This window comes from Phocoena sinus, chromosome 13 (assembly GCF_008692025.1).
Source record: "Phocoena sinus isolate mPhoSin1 chromosome 13, mPhoSin1.pri, whole genome shotgun sequence".
NCBI lineage: Eukaryota > Metazoa > Chordata > Mammalia > Artiodactyla > Phocoenidae > Phocoena > Phocoena sinus.
The window spans coordinates 59,291,196-59,306,145 of NC_045775.1; the positions used below are offsets into that span (position 1 = coordinate 59,291,196).

Here is a 14,950-nt window from a genome sequence, read left to right on the forward strand (position 1 = left end):
ATGTCAGAAATAAAAAAAGAAAAACGAAAAAGAGTCATGTACCAAAATGTTCATTGCAGCTCTATTTACAATAGCCAGGACGTGGAAGCAACCTAAGTGTCCATCGACAGATGAATGGATAAAGAAGATGTGGCACATATATACAATGGAATATTACTCAGCCATAAAAAGAAACAAAATTGAGTTATTTGTAGTGAGGTGGATGGACCTGGAGTTTGTCATACAGAGTGAAATAAGTCAGAAAGAGAAAAACAAATACCATATGCTAACACATATATATGGAATCTAAGAAAAAAAAAAAAGGTCATGAAGAACCTAGGGGTAAGATGGGAATAAAGACACAGACCTATTAGAGAATGGACTTGAGGATATGGGGAGGGGGAAGGGTAAGCTGTGACAAAGTGAGAGAGTGGCATGGACATATATACACTACCAAACGTAAAATAGATAGCTAGTGGGAAGCAGCCGCATAGCACAGGGAGATCAGCTCGGTGCTTTGTGACCATCTAGAGGGGTGGGATACGGAGGGTGGGAGGGAGGGAGATGCAAGAGGAAAGAGATATGGGGAAAGAGATATGTATAACTGATTCACTTTGTTATACAGCAGAAACTAACACACTATTGTAAAGCAAATATACTCCAATAAAGATGTTATAAATAAATAAATAAATAAATAAAAATTTAAAAATGAGTCCTTAAAAACCAGCTTCCTTGCTGAGGTTCCCTGGTGAGGTGCAGAATTCCCCATGGCCTGAGAAGAAGCAGGGGAGGGCTGTGAGTGATGCAGTGAGGGCTCCACCGTGTCAGGTTTAGTGTCTGCCATCTGTGAGTACAACGCTGTGCTGGGTCATGGCTCTCTGACTTCCCAGGGCTTCCCAAGGAAGACACCTGCACGTAGTGGACCTCTTCACAGGGATGACTCCCATATGCCAAGCGAGGGTCACATTCACCGCCTTACCTGCTGAGCCTGGGCCTGCTGCTGCTGCTGCTGGTAGAACGTGCCCGCTGGCTGCTGTGCAGGAGGCGGTGCCGCCTGCTGCTGCTGCTGCTGCTGCTGCTGAAGGAAGAGCTGCTGCTGGTGCTGGGGTGTGGCCTGGGCCTGGGTGGGCAGACCCTGGGCCTGCGTGGAAGGCGGCTGCTGTGGGGTGGGCGGAGCCTGGGGCTGCTTGGGCTGAGACTGCGGTAGGGGTTGGCTGGGTGGAGGCTGGGGTTTTGGTTGAGGAACGCTGGCTAAAAGGCCAGGCTGATTGCTGGATCCTGCAAGGAGAATAAACTCCATATAAGGGCTCAAAACTCTCCCAAACGAACGCGGCTTTCTTTCTTGCCAAAGCAATAAAGAGGGGGTGATCAGTGGACAGATAATCCCAAGATCCATGGGCTTCTCACTGTCCTTGCACCTGGAAGGCCCTTCCTTCTTCTTGCCATACTACGTGCTTCATATTTTTCAAAACATGGGTCCAATAACAGTGTTCAATGCTTGTCTCCTTCAAAAAGTCCTCCCTTGCTCACCACCCCATTTAGTCAATTACTCCTTGAGTCAGCACCCTGAGGATCTACATATTCAACTGGACTTTGACGCTACTGTACATAAACACAGTCTTTGCATTTGTGGCACACTGCAGGACAAAAGCATTCTTTGATGGTTTACATGTATGTTACACAAGCCCAGTCTGGATGCCTGATTGTAAGTAAATGACCACCAACTTCACCAACAGCAGCTTCCTGGTAGGGGGAGTGATGGCTGTGTTCAGTTACTTGATAATTTGGATCAATCCTCTTTACGAAAGGAAACTCAGTCCGCTCATTAGAAATGGAAAAACAAAACATGAAGACGTGACAGATACTTCAAGAGACAGAGCATTAAAGAAATAATTCCTCTGTGTCCAAAAAGATTTTTTTTTTTAATGCAAAGAGAAGTATATGAAATAGAGAGGGAGGCAGGGGATGAATGGACCACGTCGTAAAATCAGGGCCAAGACTAGAAAAAATAGAGACAACAGGCTTCAGTGGCCTTGGAGATCCACTGGAGAATTCAATGTGAGGCCTTCCTTTTGGCCAGCCATTACCCATACAACTTCAAAGGCAGCTCATCTCCAGTTCCTTGAGGAAAACCATTACTCTTTACATGTCTCTAGATTCCATTCCAGGAAAAGCCAGGCTTTCCAAGACTTCTCTACAGTCCAGGATGACAAAGAGGTGTACCAAGTTTCAAACCAACCTAGTTACTGACCTGTGGCCTGCGGTGGGGGCTGAACTGTGGCCCTCTTTCGAGGTGTCAGGGCTGGCTGGATGGGAAGGATTCCTGGGTTGGGCTGAGTCTGCCCAGCTTTAGGCCTCTGGCGGGGTGCTATTGAAGTCTCTGTGGTGGGAATGGGATCTGTCAGTCTAGAAAGAGAAAAGGTGAAAAAGAAACTGCCTGTTAAAGGGTGAGAAAATGAAGAGGGGGTAGACAGAGTACATGATGGATAAGCTTTCACCTCCACATTCATCCAAACCTTCCATATCCACTTAATCAACATTTCCCAGAGGGTATTCCACAGGATGTTACGTGTTACTAGATGTTATGAAAAAGAAAAGGTGGGCAAATAAGTTTTAACACACTGATCAAAATATCAGATTCCTTTCTAGAAAAACTTTTCACTTGTGAACGTGCAAGGAATACCTCAAAGACAGCATTATATAGAATGCAACGTTTCTCAAACTTTTTTGATCTTGGGACCATTTTGCCTAATACTTCTTAGGATTTCCTAGAATATACTTTGATGATAATGCAAAGAGGGGTTTAAAGCAGGTGGTTTTCAGATGTACAGGGACTCAAACTTGATTCGAACTAGCTGTCAAAATGGTCTCTCTATAATGAGAAGCATCAAATGAGTTAATCCAATAATGCAACTAGAAGGAATAAGTAAACAACTCAAGATAAAGGATTTGGGGAGTGTGACAGGAACTCTATTTCCTCCAATACACATATTTGCTTTTTTCCATGGTAATAACAATTTTTAGCTGGACATAGGGTCACTCAGAGTAAAAATCACATTGCCCAGTCTCGCTTGTAATCAGGTATGGTCATGCGTCTAAGTTCTGGCCTACGTGGGATATAAACAGATTGTTATGTAGCAGTTTCTAGAAACCTTAAGAAACTCTGTGCATGCTCTTTGTCTCTCTTCTTCTTTGGCAATTCCTTGATCCTGCTGCTTGGAAGAGGGATGCTGCCATATCGGTCCATGAGGGCATGGCCACAACCATAGGGATGGTGGAGTGATGAGCTTAAAGCAGCCTGGGTACCTGAGGGCTTTGTGGAACAGAACTCCATATCAGCCCTGGATTACTTGCCTCCAGATGTTGTTTACTTGAGAGAAAAAAAAAATCTATCTTACATAAGCCACTGTCATTTGCACTTTCTAGAACTCACAGCCAAATCTAATCTAAATGAGTACAGAGTGTAGTCTGCTTGCTCCTTGTGATGGTGCTACAGCCCAGGTGGTAGCTTCCCTTGATTTAGAGCAGTGCAGGAAGCTGGCTACTAGCTAACTTAGATCAGAGTGGCTATCCTTTGAAAACACACTTTAGGGAGTAATAGCTGAGGTGAAGGCCAAAATAAACAAGCTTCGTGAATATTTCCAAAATATATCTGGCACAGCCTCCATAAAATGCAAAATAGGAAGCAGAGCAGCTGGCCCCATGTCCTTCCTCATGACATGTCTCCAAGGCAAGCCCATTCTGGACCCTGAGGCTTTTCACTGGCATCCTGCTCTCATGCTGGGTGGAAAGCTGGTAATGTAAAAGCTATCACATCGGAGAGGCTGTGACCTGGGGAAGGGAGGTGGGAAGGAAAACAGGACAGATGCTGGGAAAGAGGAGAAAGGGGTAAGAAAGATCAAGCCAAGGGTGAGGGAGGTAAACAGACTTCTGTAGAAAACCAAACGCCAAGAACTTCCACACTGGTCTCCTAAGGGTAACATTTTTTAGAATCAATGGGATTTGAAGTCAAAGAAAACCGTACTTGAACTCTAGCTCCCCAGTAACTAACTGTGATAACAGGCATGCCACTGAACCTCTTTTAGCCTGGGGTCCCTTATGTATAAAATGGAGACAATAATACCTACTTTATGAGGCAGATGTGAACATCAAATGTATCAATAACTGTAAAACCATTTTATAAACTGAAGCGTGCTCAAAATGTTAGTTTGTATGGACCTCAGTATATTGTAAGAAAATACAGATCTTGAAGCCAGGAGATCTGGCTCTAAGTTGCCCTATCTGTGTGATCCTGGGCAAACCACTTAATGTGCAGAGTAGAAAGAGTGAGGATGCTGGAGTTCTGGTTCTTCTGCTAATCACATACTGACTAACTACCCTGAGCAGCTGACTTACAATTCTGAGTCTCTGTTTCCTCATCTGTGAAGTGAGAACAGCAACAACCTCACAGATTTGTTTTAAGGGGGGGAAAAGGTCATCTTATTTATGTAAAGTACCTAGTATGGTAGCTGGTATATGTGACGCCTCAATGAATAGCGGCTACTTTAAAAATAGAGTTTGAGGACAATTCCCTGGTGATCCAGTGGTTAGGACTCTGCACTTTCACAGAGGGTGAGGGTTCAATCCCTGGTTGGGGAGCTAAGATCCCACAAGACGCGTGACGGGGCCAAGAAAAAAAAAAAAAAGGAGTTTGAAAGAAAAACCTACCTCTCAGGACTGGGGAGCAAATGTGATCACGCAAATGAAATCACTGCAGGTTATATACAGGACAGCTTAGATCCAAATCTCTTGGCTGTAAGGTCTGCATATTCTTGCAGCATTACTGAGGTCCACACAAACTAACAGTTTGGGCACCACAGAGCTTATAAGTTACACAGTCACAGGAGTGTTTGATGTCCTCATCTGCCTCATGATGTAGGTATCATTTTCTCCACTTTACACAACACGGTACCACTCAAACGTCAGCAGGTATTATAATTTTTATAAATGTTTACGCTTTGTGGGAATGGATCTTTGCTTAGCCTCTATACATACCAAGTCTGGGCCTAGTACAAGATGGCCATAAGCCCAAAAGATTAAGCTAATTAAATCAGCCCCAAAAGCAATTCCTAGAGGTGAGCATGGCAGACTTACTAACATATAAACAGAATGCAAAGTAACATCATGGACGTAGTTTGCTAAGTTTGTTAAAAACCAAAGTCTTATTACTTTAGAGCCACATCTGGAATAGACACACAACAGGCATTCTGTAAATATTCAAGAATTTTCGTAAACAGAAGTTATTTTACTATTCTATTAAAATTCATATATTCCCATCTAGGGTGCTTTGTTGATAAAATTTGCACTAAGGCTTCCTTGACATGGGAGTGTGGTAGAAAAGTAGGGTATAAACAACTCTGGGACTACCCTGAGAATTTGCCATTTGGAAGACATGGCAGCCATGAGGATGTGCCTTGCAGACCTTCGACTACCAGGGTGTAAAAGACCAAGTGGCCCAGCTATTGTGCTCCTGAAATCCATTGCCCTGTGTGCCCCGAGGCCACGCTTCCCAGAGGCTGCTCTCAGCCATAATGTCCCAGCCACAAGGATATTAAGGTAGGCCGGTTCCTAAAAGACAGGACTCCTGGACAATGCACCTTCCTTACCTTGTGTGGCAGGCAGTCCAGGTCACTTGGAGCCAACCTTCTCCTCCCTGCTCTGGGTCAGACTTCCGTGCTTTCTGATGGCTCTCCCAGCTTCCTCAGCACCCACTCTATTTTCTCGCACAGGGGCATTTCCCCAAATAAAACCCTAGCTTCTTGACTCCTCTCTTGACCTGCTACTTGGAAGAACCTCCGTTATTTAGAATGTGATTACCGAAGATCCATACGCTCTTCCGCTGTTCATGGACTCAATGCTTTGACCTGTACTTTCCTAATGTGGCTGGAGCCCCAGAAAGTAGGATTTCCTGGAGATTAATGTGGTGGACTAGGCTATGCAAAGGCCAGGACACATGTTTAGCAATATTGTACTAGCAATACTTAAGGTCTGCTGTCACCGCACCTTTGAATGCCCTGCACCTATTCCCAAGCAAAGGGAGTAGCTGTGGGGTTCTCGATTCTCTTTCAGATGTAGATCTCTGTATCTTACTATATTCCAACTTGCACTCCCAAAGAACAGTTTCTGCCTGGGGGAGACAGAGCTTCCTTTCCTGTTCTGTGCAGCCTCTGGCCATGGCAGCGTTAAGAATCAAGAACCATAAGGTGCCCTCCCCTGCTACTACAGCAACTTTCTTACCTGGCCTTTGGCTGGGTCTTTTTTGCAGCTGCCTCACTGGCTTTCACTGGTTCAGGGAGCTTTGCAGGAATGGGAGAGTTCTATAGAATTGAAAGAAAATTTTAATAGGACACCAGAGATTTTTTAAAATAATTGACATGTAACTGACATACATTATATTAGTTTCAGGTGTACAATATAATTGATTTGATATTTGTAAATATTGCAAAATGATCACCACAATGAGTCTAGTTAACATCTATCACCATATGCAGTTATAGAATTTTTTCTCTTGTGATGAGAACTTTTAAGATCTACTCTCTCAGCAACCTTCAAATATGCAATGCAGTATTACTAAGTATAGTCACCATGCTGTATATTACATCCCCATGACTTATTCATTTTATACCTAGAGATCTGTACCTTTTGACTCCCTTCTCCCATTTCACCCAATTCCCAAAACTCACCCCACAGATTTCTTTGAAAAAGAATAACCAGCATGATTGGGCCAATGGAAATACACATTAGGGTCTTCCGGAGTGGCTTTCAGACCCTGATCTCCGGTCTGGGAAGGGAAGAAGTTAACCTAAGTATATCCCACTGGACTCAGCCCCAGTCAGGGAGGCAAAGGATCTGAGAAGGGGACAGAGCAGCCTGAGTACAGCACACTCCACCCCTGTCATTCTCAACCTCTGGGCCAGGCAAGAGCACTGGGGCTTGATCTCAGCTCCCTCCCCCTCCTACAGCACAGCTTAGAAGTGATGTTATGAAAGGAATGAAAAGAGGTCTGTAAGCTATACTTAAGCTCTCAGCTAGATCTTAGAGACGTTGGTGCTGACTAGTGGGCCAAGCCAGGGTGCAGCTAGCCTTCAGTGAGAACGCTGGGGGAAACCCACAGCCGCGGTGTGTGTGGTTGCTGAGCCAGCCCCTCTTCCCAGCATGTGAGGCACTGCTCAACCCACAAGGCAGGCGGAGCTCCTCGGGCTTGGATTCTGCACCATCCGTCTAACAGCGCCTCCTGTGGTTAGGGAGCCACAAGACAACGGCCGACCACCACTGAGCAAGTGCCAAACGGCTTGAGACTGGTGACGCTTACTTTTTAAAAATGAGTTACCAACCTGAATGCTTCCAATCCTATTGCACGTTATTTAACTTCATGAATGGGAAAGTGGGACAGCAAAAGCGATCACGTTGTCTTAGGTTACCGCACAGTATCCTTCGTTTTAATCTGGGAAACCCGAACCATGGAACACTAATAATGAAAGTGGCTTTTAGGAGGCACCTCCATTTCCCTCATGTTTTCAGGTGGGGGGGGGAGGGGATTTTGGCTAGAAAATTTCTCCTAGCTTCTCTCCCACCCCCCAAGCATTCCTCTCCCAAGGGAAAGGGGGAACTCACTTGACTGATAAGACTGGGAGAGAAAAGTGAGCTGGTCTGGCTTGCCCTCGGCCCCCCTCCTCTATGGACGAGCCTGTCCCTCAGGAACCAGGCGTTCGCTGCTCAGTCATGTGGAGCTAATGTTAGGGAGCCTGACTGGTCAAGCCACATTCCCTGACTCAGTCTTCTTAGTAATAAAGCCAATATGCTGAGCTCCACCTGAACGATTCCCACATCTGATTCCAAATGTGGGAGTGAAAGAGAAGTGTTACTTATCAGCACCCTCAAGCTCCAGTAGTGACATCAGAAGTTCATTACTGGAGAAACTATAAGACAATTCGCAATTAGAAATTTTTTACTCCAGCATCCATTAGTAAAATATTCAAGAAAGTTGAATCATACTATGACATGAGAAATATGCCAAGGCTACAAGAAGGGTGTTTGCAAGCACCATACTCTGAAAACTGTCTGTAGAGTTTAGGATGACTATGTGTAGAAAACATTCTGATGGCCTGACATATGTGGGGAGGGTAGAAGAAAAGGAGTGTGCGTTCCAGACTGGCCAGCAACGGAAGCAAAATCAAGAAAGGTCTGCTACAGCAAAGGAGGAAAGGGACAAGGGGCTTATGTTCCACTAGGCACAGTGGCAAGTCCAGGGCCTTGACTTAGGGAAACGGCCTGCCCAACCTCCTCTCGGTAAATACAACAGGCACGTTGGCTCTCAGGGAACTAGGACAGCTGACAAGGTAAAGTTGGTCAATCTTTACCCAAAGCGTTCAACTCAATCCCCAGGGTGTGTGTGTGTGTGTGTGTGTGTGTGTGTGTGTGTGTGTGTGTGTAAAATTGCCTCAGTTTTATAATTAAATTCTATGGAAAAATTGGATTCCCTTTATAGCAACTCCTTCATAGTTAGCCTTGTTTGAATGCCCCCTACTAGATAAAGCAAGGGACGCCTTATTCATTTAAACAGCTGATTAATACCCCAGGAATGCTAAATGACAATTCAATCATGTTTACTTCCCCTAAAAAGCACCTTTCACATACCTGTACATTTGGAATTGGGCATTCTTTCTTGAGTAGTTTAAATGAGAAGTAGGAGACCTGGTAAATATCTGGCCTTTTGTCAGGGTCTGGTTCCAACATATACCCTAAGATAAACAAACATATATGAATTATTTAATAATACCCAAAGAGTTATTACATTAGCTAAGAAGCATAATTTCTCTATTACCAAAATTCTGTCTCTTTAAAATTTTTATTTCTCATAAAAGTCAGACAGTACGATTAGCCCTTTTCTTCCCCTCTCAGAAAGGGAAGCTCTAACTTTCCTAAAATTTTAAATATCTGCAAGAAAATAACAAAGTTTTTGAATTGTAACAAAGATACTTTAAGTTCACATTCTGTGACCTGCACAGCAGGGACTCAAGTTCTCAGTGTGGAACTTAACACATTCATTTTCTGGTACCTAGGAAGTTCTGGCCTCCTTCTTTCATACTATCAGCTAGACAAATGATTATTCTTGATAATTATAACCAAAACTCAAATTTCATGAATTTACTTATTTTATTCTTTTGTTGGAGGTACTAGCTGGTTTCCAATCTAAAAGAAATGACAAGATAACAAATACATCTCTACTTTTACTGTGATCTACAGATCATGTGTCTGTTTCCAGGTCCTTTAAGCTTCTGCTCTTTCTGAAGCTGGAAAAATCCCCAGGGGAAAAAATCCTTGAGAATACACACAAACACATACACATATACATGTAAACAGCAATGTAAGGCAATTTATTGCTTAAGTAATCAAATGAATGGTTCGGACCCTAAGTTGAGAAAAGACTGATGAGGCTGCAGCCTTATGAAGCCCTTTGCAGAAGAGGCAGGAGCGGAGCTGGTCCTTGAAGGCAGGAAAAAACTTAGTCAGTCAGGGCAAAAGCAGAGAAAAAGACATTCCAGGTAAGAAAACAGTCTGAGCAAAGACGGACTTGGAGAAAGGCAACAGAACGCTTTGTTGCAAGGAATAGAGGAACCAAGAGGACAGGGCAGAGGTCTCCTTGTCAGAGAATAAAGGGAAATAAGGTGGGGAGGATGAATCCAGAATATATGGGACCATTGGCAAGCCATGAGGTTTACTGAATAGGGACATGATAGGGTGGTATTTTGTAAGATTAATCTCATAGTGAGGGTGTGTTGGACATTCAGGCCAATCCACCAGTACAGGCATGAGCCGACAGGGTCGGTATATATTATGGTGACAGTGATGAGAACAGAGAGAAATGTCAAGCAAACAGGAGAAACTTCAAAGAAAGCGTTAATGCTGCTTAGGAAATGACTGACTCTATTCTGTCTTGCTAGCCAGATCCAAAGAAAACGTTAAATTTCAGTCATCTGGGCTTGAATGGCGACACCACTGATAGAAACTGAAAAGAGGAGAGGGGAACCTTGTACTGGGAGTGAAAGGGGCATGTGTGTGTGTGTGTGTGTGTGTGTGTGTGTGTGTGTGTGTGTGTGCGCGCGCGTGGGGGGATAACAAGAAATGCATTTTCAGACCTGTGAGTTAGGGTGACAGTGGACTCTTCCAACAGTTTGTAAAGTGAAACAGATCAGAGTTTAGGAAAGATGCCATGTTACACACATTCATAAAGAGCTGTTTTTCGTAATACGAATTTGCTGCACAAAAGTAAAAAAAAAAAAAAATTTTTTTGCAAAAATTCCTACCATTCTAGCAATAAATTTGGCAATTTCCCCATATTTCCTTGCAATCTCATTTACATAGCTGTAATTTTAGTACAGATATCAATATAATGCTTTACCTCTGAAAACATCCAACAACCATTAAACACGATATTCCATTCCTTTAAATACTGCTCCCGCTTCTGTATTAATAAACGGAAGAGGCAGATTGATAAAACTCGTGTAAACTAGTATAATGGAATGGGTAGTCACTTAAAAGCTACTACTATGTTAACTTGGGTGCATTACCTATACTTTTTGAGGCTCCGTTTCCTCATTTGTATAATAGGGATAATTATATTTACTATATAGCAGTGGTCCCTAACCTTTTTGGCACCAGGGACCGGTTTCATGGAACACAACTTTTCCACGGACGGGGGGCGGGGTTGGGGGGGAATGGTTCAGGTGGTAATGTGAGCGACGGGGAGCTGCAGATGAAGCTTGGCTCGCTTGCCCGCCGCTCACCTGCTGTGAGGCCGGGTTCCTAAGAGGCCATGGATGGGTACCGGTCCACGGCCCAGGGGGTTGGGGGCCCCTGCTATATAGGGTTTTAAGAATTAAATGAGGTACACGTAGGCCTTCAACAAATGTCAGATGCTCCGCACCACATGTGCTTCTTCTATTTTCTCCAAGTGTATCCCCACCTAGGACCCAAAGTGCGTTACTCAGGATTTACAATCTGTGATTGTTAAAATGTGGATACTAAACATCTTGACCAAAGTAAAAAGATAATAAAAATCTGTTTCTTTAGCATTCCAATACAGCGGGCTGAGCAAAAATTACTTATTCTGCCATCTGGTTAATAAACATTAGTACATATGCTTACTATGATGATACAAAAGAGTGGGGAATCTTAAAAACATTTTAATGCATTGAGTTTAAATGCTTTTTATCAAAATCTAGTGATTAACCTAAATGAGAGGAAAAAACCTAGCTCCATAGAGTTATGTAGTCTTAATTATGTATTCACTTCAGCCAACGCACTGCAATTATTTTAATTTGAGTTGCTTCCAGTTTTGCAAAGATGAATTTCTTATCGCTTGATACGAGTCAGCTGGACTCCTTTGGTACCGGAGCTTTCATGCAGACTGCAAGAGAACAGGGCAGTACTGTAATGCTCAAAGCCCAGTTAAGATTGCTGCTTGGGTGGCCAGCCCAGGTGTGAAACCAAGTTTAGATTTCTGGCAAAAAGACTCACCACTCTAACTAGACACCGTTACATGGTCTTTGAGTGACCAACAGTTATCAACTGATTTCTTCATTTTTGCATCCCACTCATCACTCCTGGGATCTAATCCCTTTATCCTCCAATCCATTCCTGGAGATTAGAAATAAAAATGTGAAACTAGAAACTTTAAATACTTACGAATTAGGCAATGCATATCTTGGGAATATCGAGAGTTATCAGGAATTGTGAAGTTTCCATCACAAATTGCCACTTGACTCTCTCCAAATGGCAGAGTGAAGTAGCATAATTTATACAACAAACATCCAAGAGCCTAAAAAAGTAAAAAAAGCAGATTGCTACTAGTGATTTATTTATCATAACTGCAAATGGGTCTGCTGAGAGATACTGGCACCATCCACATTTACAGCAAATCTAAACACTCTGTACTATTAACCCATTAGAAACTTGAATTTAGAACCCAACATCACTATATATCTGCTAAGTTATAATATTTCTATCCTCATTACCAAATTGTGCTCCAATAAAGAACAAGTATTCAGCTGGTTTTGCTCTTAAGAACTAGTAACACATATGTGAGAACCACTTATATAATGGGCAGGTCACCTGAATAACTTTCACAGAGGTCTAAACTCATTTTCTTTGACATGCTTCGAGAAGCAGTGGCTCATCACCTCGAGTCAAGAATAACCCTGAGGGATAAGTAGACAATGATATGGTACAGTGGCCACTCTTGCTATGGCACTGTCTATATTAAACTTGGGAGTTTACGGCCAAGACTGCTGACATCTGAGATGTGGATAGGTTAGTTGACACCTACCCAAATGTCTGCCTTCGTAGTGATGATTTTGCCACTGTACAGGTTAACCATTTCTGGTGCTCGATAGGACAGCGTTGTGTATCTACAATCAAGAGATTCATTTTTTGTTAAATATGTCAATGCTATAATTAAAAACCAGGGGTAGCAGAATTACTTTAAAAAATATACGTATATATATATATATATATATATATATATATATATATATATATATATATATTAGTAGAGTCTAGTTCCCTGGGAGCACCCTGGAGAAGACAGTACGGAATATTAGTGCAGGTGAAATGAAGAGCGGTCCTTGGCACACACCCACGGCCCTCTGGCTGCAGTCCTTCCAATCTAAGAGCAGGTGGGGACGCAGACACTAAGGCATTAAATAAACTCTAAAAGCACCTTTTCTTGCTCCTCAAATAACAAAATCTTCTCCTGTAAATCCCTGTTGTCTGATAGTATATTTAGCTGATTTTTTTTTTTTTAAATAGTAATCCCTTTAGATGTGGCTCGACACAGAGATGTAATACTGGCTGGAACACTCAGGAGGATAAAGTGGGCCCTGGCTAGGCTGGGAGGTGGACGGATCTTTGCTGCCAGCATAAGGCTGAAACAACAGTTTTCCTCTTATCTCTGGCTCAAGAAAAGAGAAGGATAAGCTCATCTTCAAAGTGAGAGTCTTAGTGTTACCAAGCCTGTGATTTGTGCTGCTGGAGTCTCTAGCGCCCAGAAGGCTCTGCGGTTTAGGTGCCCATCAGGGCCTTGGACCGTAAGTCTTCCTGCCCCAGGCTCGGTTGCCAGGCGTGAAGCAGGAACGGAGAGAGAGGATCAGGATATGTGTGCACTCTGGACTGCTGATTTATGAACAGTGATAGTGAGTGCTGGTGCCTGTGAAAAATCCAACACTCTGGACAACAGGGGAAAATGGGTCAGGTTCTTACTGGAATCACAAATCTAAAGAAGCTTTTTTCTCATGGAAGTCAGTGATTCACTATCTGTAGAGACTTTAACAGCCCTATGCACCACTAATTCCACTAGATTGCAGGTGAGCTCCTTATGAGCAGGAAGGAATACACAGCCATTTAGGTTTCAGTCAAAAGCACAACCGACTGGTAATGCCACAGCTGTCGTGATCCCACTTAAAAACATCACAGTACTTCTAAGGTGTGTGCGCCTTTTTAAGGGCTATGTGATGTAACTCAAAAGATCTATGCATAATGACCATAGGACCATTGATAAAGTGCTGTAAGATTCCTTCACTTTACTCCACTGCTCAATGCTCATGAACCCCTTCCCCATCCTCCACTTAAAATCCAACAGCCCAACTGCCAATGAGGGGCAACTGACAAGCACCACTGTCTTCTCACCCTGACCTTCTCAATCATAAGCTGAAGGTAAAACTGCTGATCCGATAATGGATAAAATTCCAAGAAAGGAGGAAAAGCTTACTTCTTAATCTCATCTTCTACTGCATTGACTCCTTCAGTTTGTGGATTCTGGAATTTGTTGGTAGCACTTCCAAAGTCACACAGGACGTAATGGCCTCGGTCATGCAAGAGAATATTTTCAACCTGAAAAACATTGCCCAGCCGCCCATTCCAAGATACCGTTTAGTAATGTGTTTGAAAATTTGGTTTGCATACACATCAATAAGATACTTTATTTCTGATAATCTCATTAATGTGCATAGGAAAGTTATTCTCCTCTAAGTATGTCAACAAGGGTCATTCCAAGTGGAACAAAAAAAAGATGCATGGCAATAGGGTGAAAAAAGGAAATTCCACGGTGGGGAAGCAAGAGTCCCATTTTCCCAGATTTCTCGTCACATTTCTCAGCTCTGCAGAAATGGTCCTTATACTGTCAAAGCTTTCCTCAGGCCCCCACTCAGACAAATATCACTTCTTCCCTACATTCCTTCAGTACTCTGTTCTTCCTGATGTCAGGGATTTCATTTGGGCCTTATAAACACATATATCAATTTCTTTACTACGACAGGTTAGGATTTTCTGAATTAATAAATATTTGCTATATTTTGCTTACTTCTCAAAGTGATTAAAGGCCTGTGGGCAAATGCACAGTTCTCCTGTTAAAGTATCATCCTTATATACATATATATATGTGTGTGTATATATATATATATATTTTTTTTTTTTTTTTTTTTTTTTTTCCCAGTATGTGGGCTTCTCACTGTTGTGGCCTCTCCCATTGCGGAGCACAGGCTCCGGACACGCAGGCTCACGGGCCTAGCCACTCCGCGGCATGTGGGATCTTCCCAGACTGGGGCACGAACCCGCGTCCCCTGCATTGGCAGGCGGACTCACAACCACTGCGCCACCAGGGAAGCCCATCCTTATATTTTTATAGATGAATTCTTTGGGCAGTGAGTTAGGAGTTCTGGGTTAGAGGGAGCTTCTGAAGACCAGAACCTAGTGAAATCCTTCGTATCAAAGGACACTGCCAAAGAAATAACAACTCCAAAACAGTGGGCACTACTGTACTCAAGATGTATTAATTTTTGGTATAGGTGAATTGAGCTGACTGCTTTGCTGGAGGACAGACCTGGCTATGCATGGGCAGTAAAGATCTTGTTAGGTCAGTAAGTCTGTAGTCTCC

General features: G+C 43.1%; 1 protein-coding gene across 6 annotated transcripts in view; it reads right to left on the reverse strand.

The window, feature by feature from the left end:
- The window catches only part of AAK1 (AP2 associated kinase 1), a 171,402-nt gene that overhangs the window by 58,826 nt on the left and 97,626 nt on the right, over positions 1–14,950 (reverse strand). For all 6 annotated transcript variants that reach the window (XM_032652901.1, XM_032652898.1, XM_032652897.1 and 3 more), the window contains exons 6-12: positions 13,787–13,908; positions 12,347–12,428; positions 11,707–11,839; positions 8,656–8,759; positions 6,256–6,335; positions 2,231–2,385; positions 959–1,257 (exon numbers count right to left, since the gene is read on the reverse strand). In XM_032652901.1, coding sequence (XP_032508792.1) covers positions 959–1,257; positions 2,231–2,385; positions 6,256–6,335; positions 8,656–8,759; positions 11,707–11,839; positions 12,347–12,428; positions 13,787–13,908 — 975 coding nt within the window. The remainder of the gene's footprint in view (positions 1–958; positions 1,258–2,230; positions 2,386–6,255; positions 6,336–8,655; positions 8,760–11,706; positions 11,840–12,346; positions 12,429–13,786; positions 13,909–14,950) is intronic.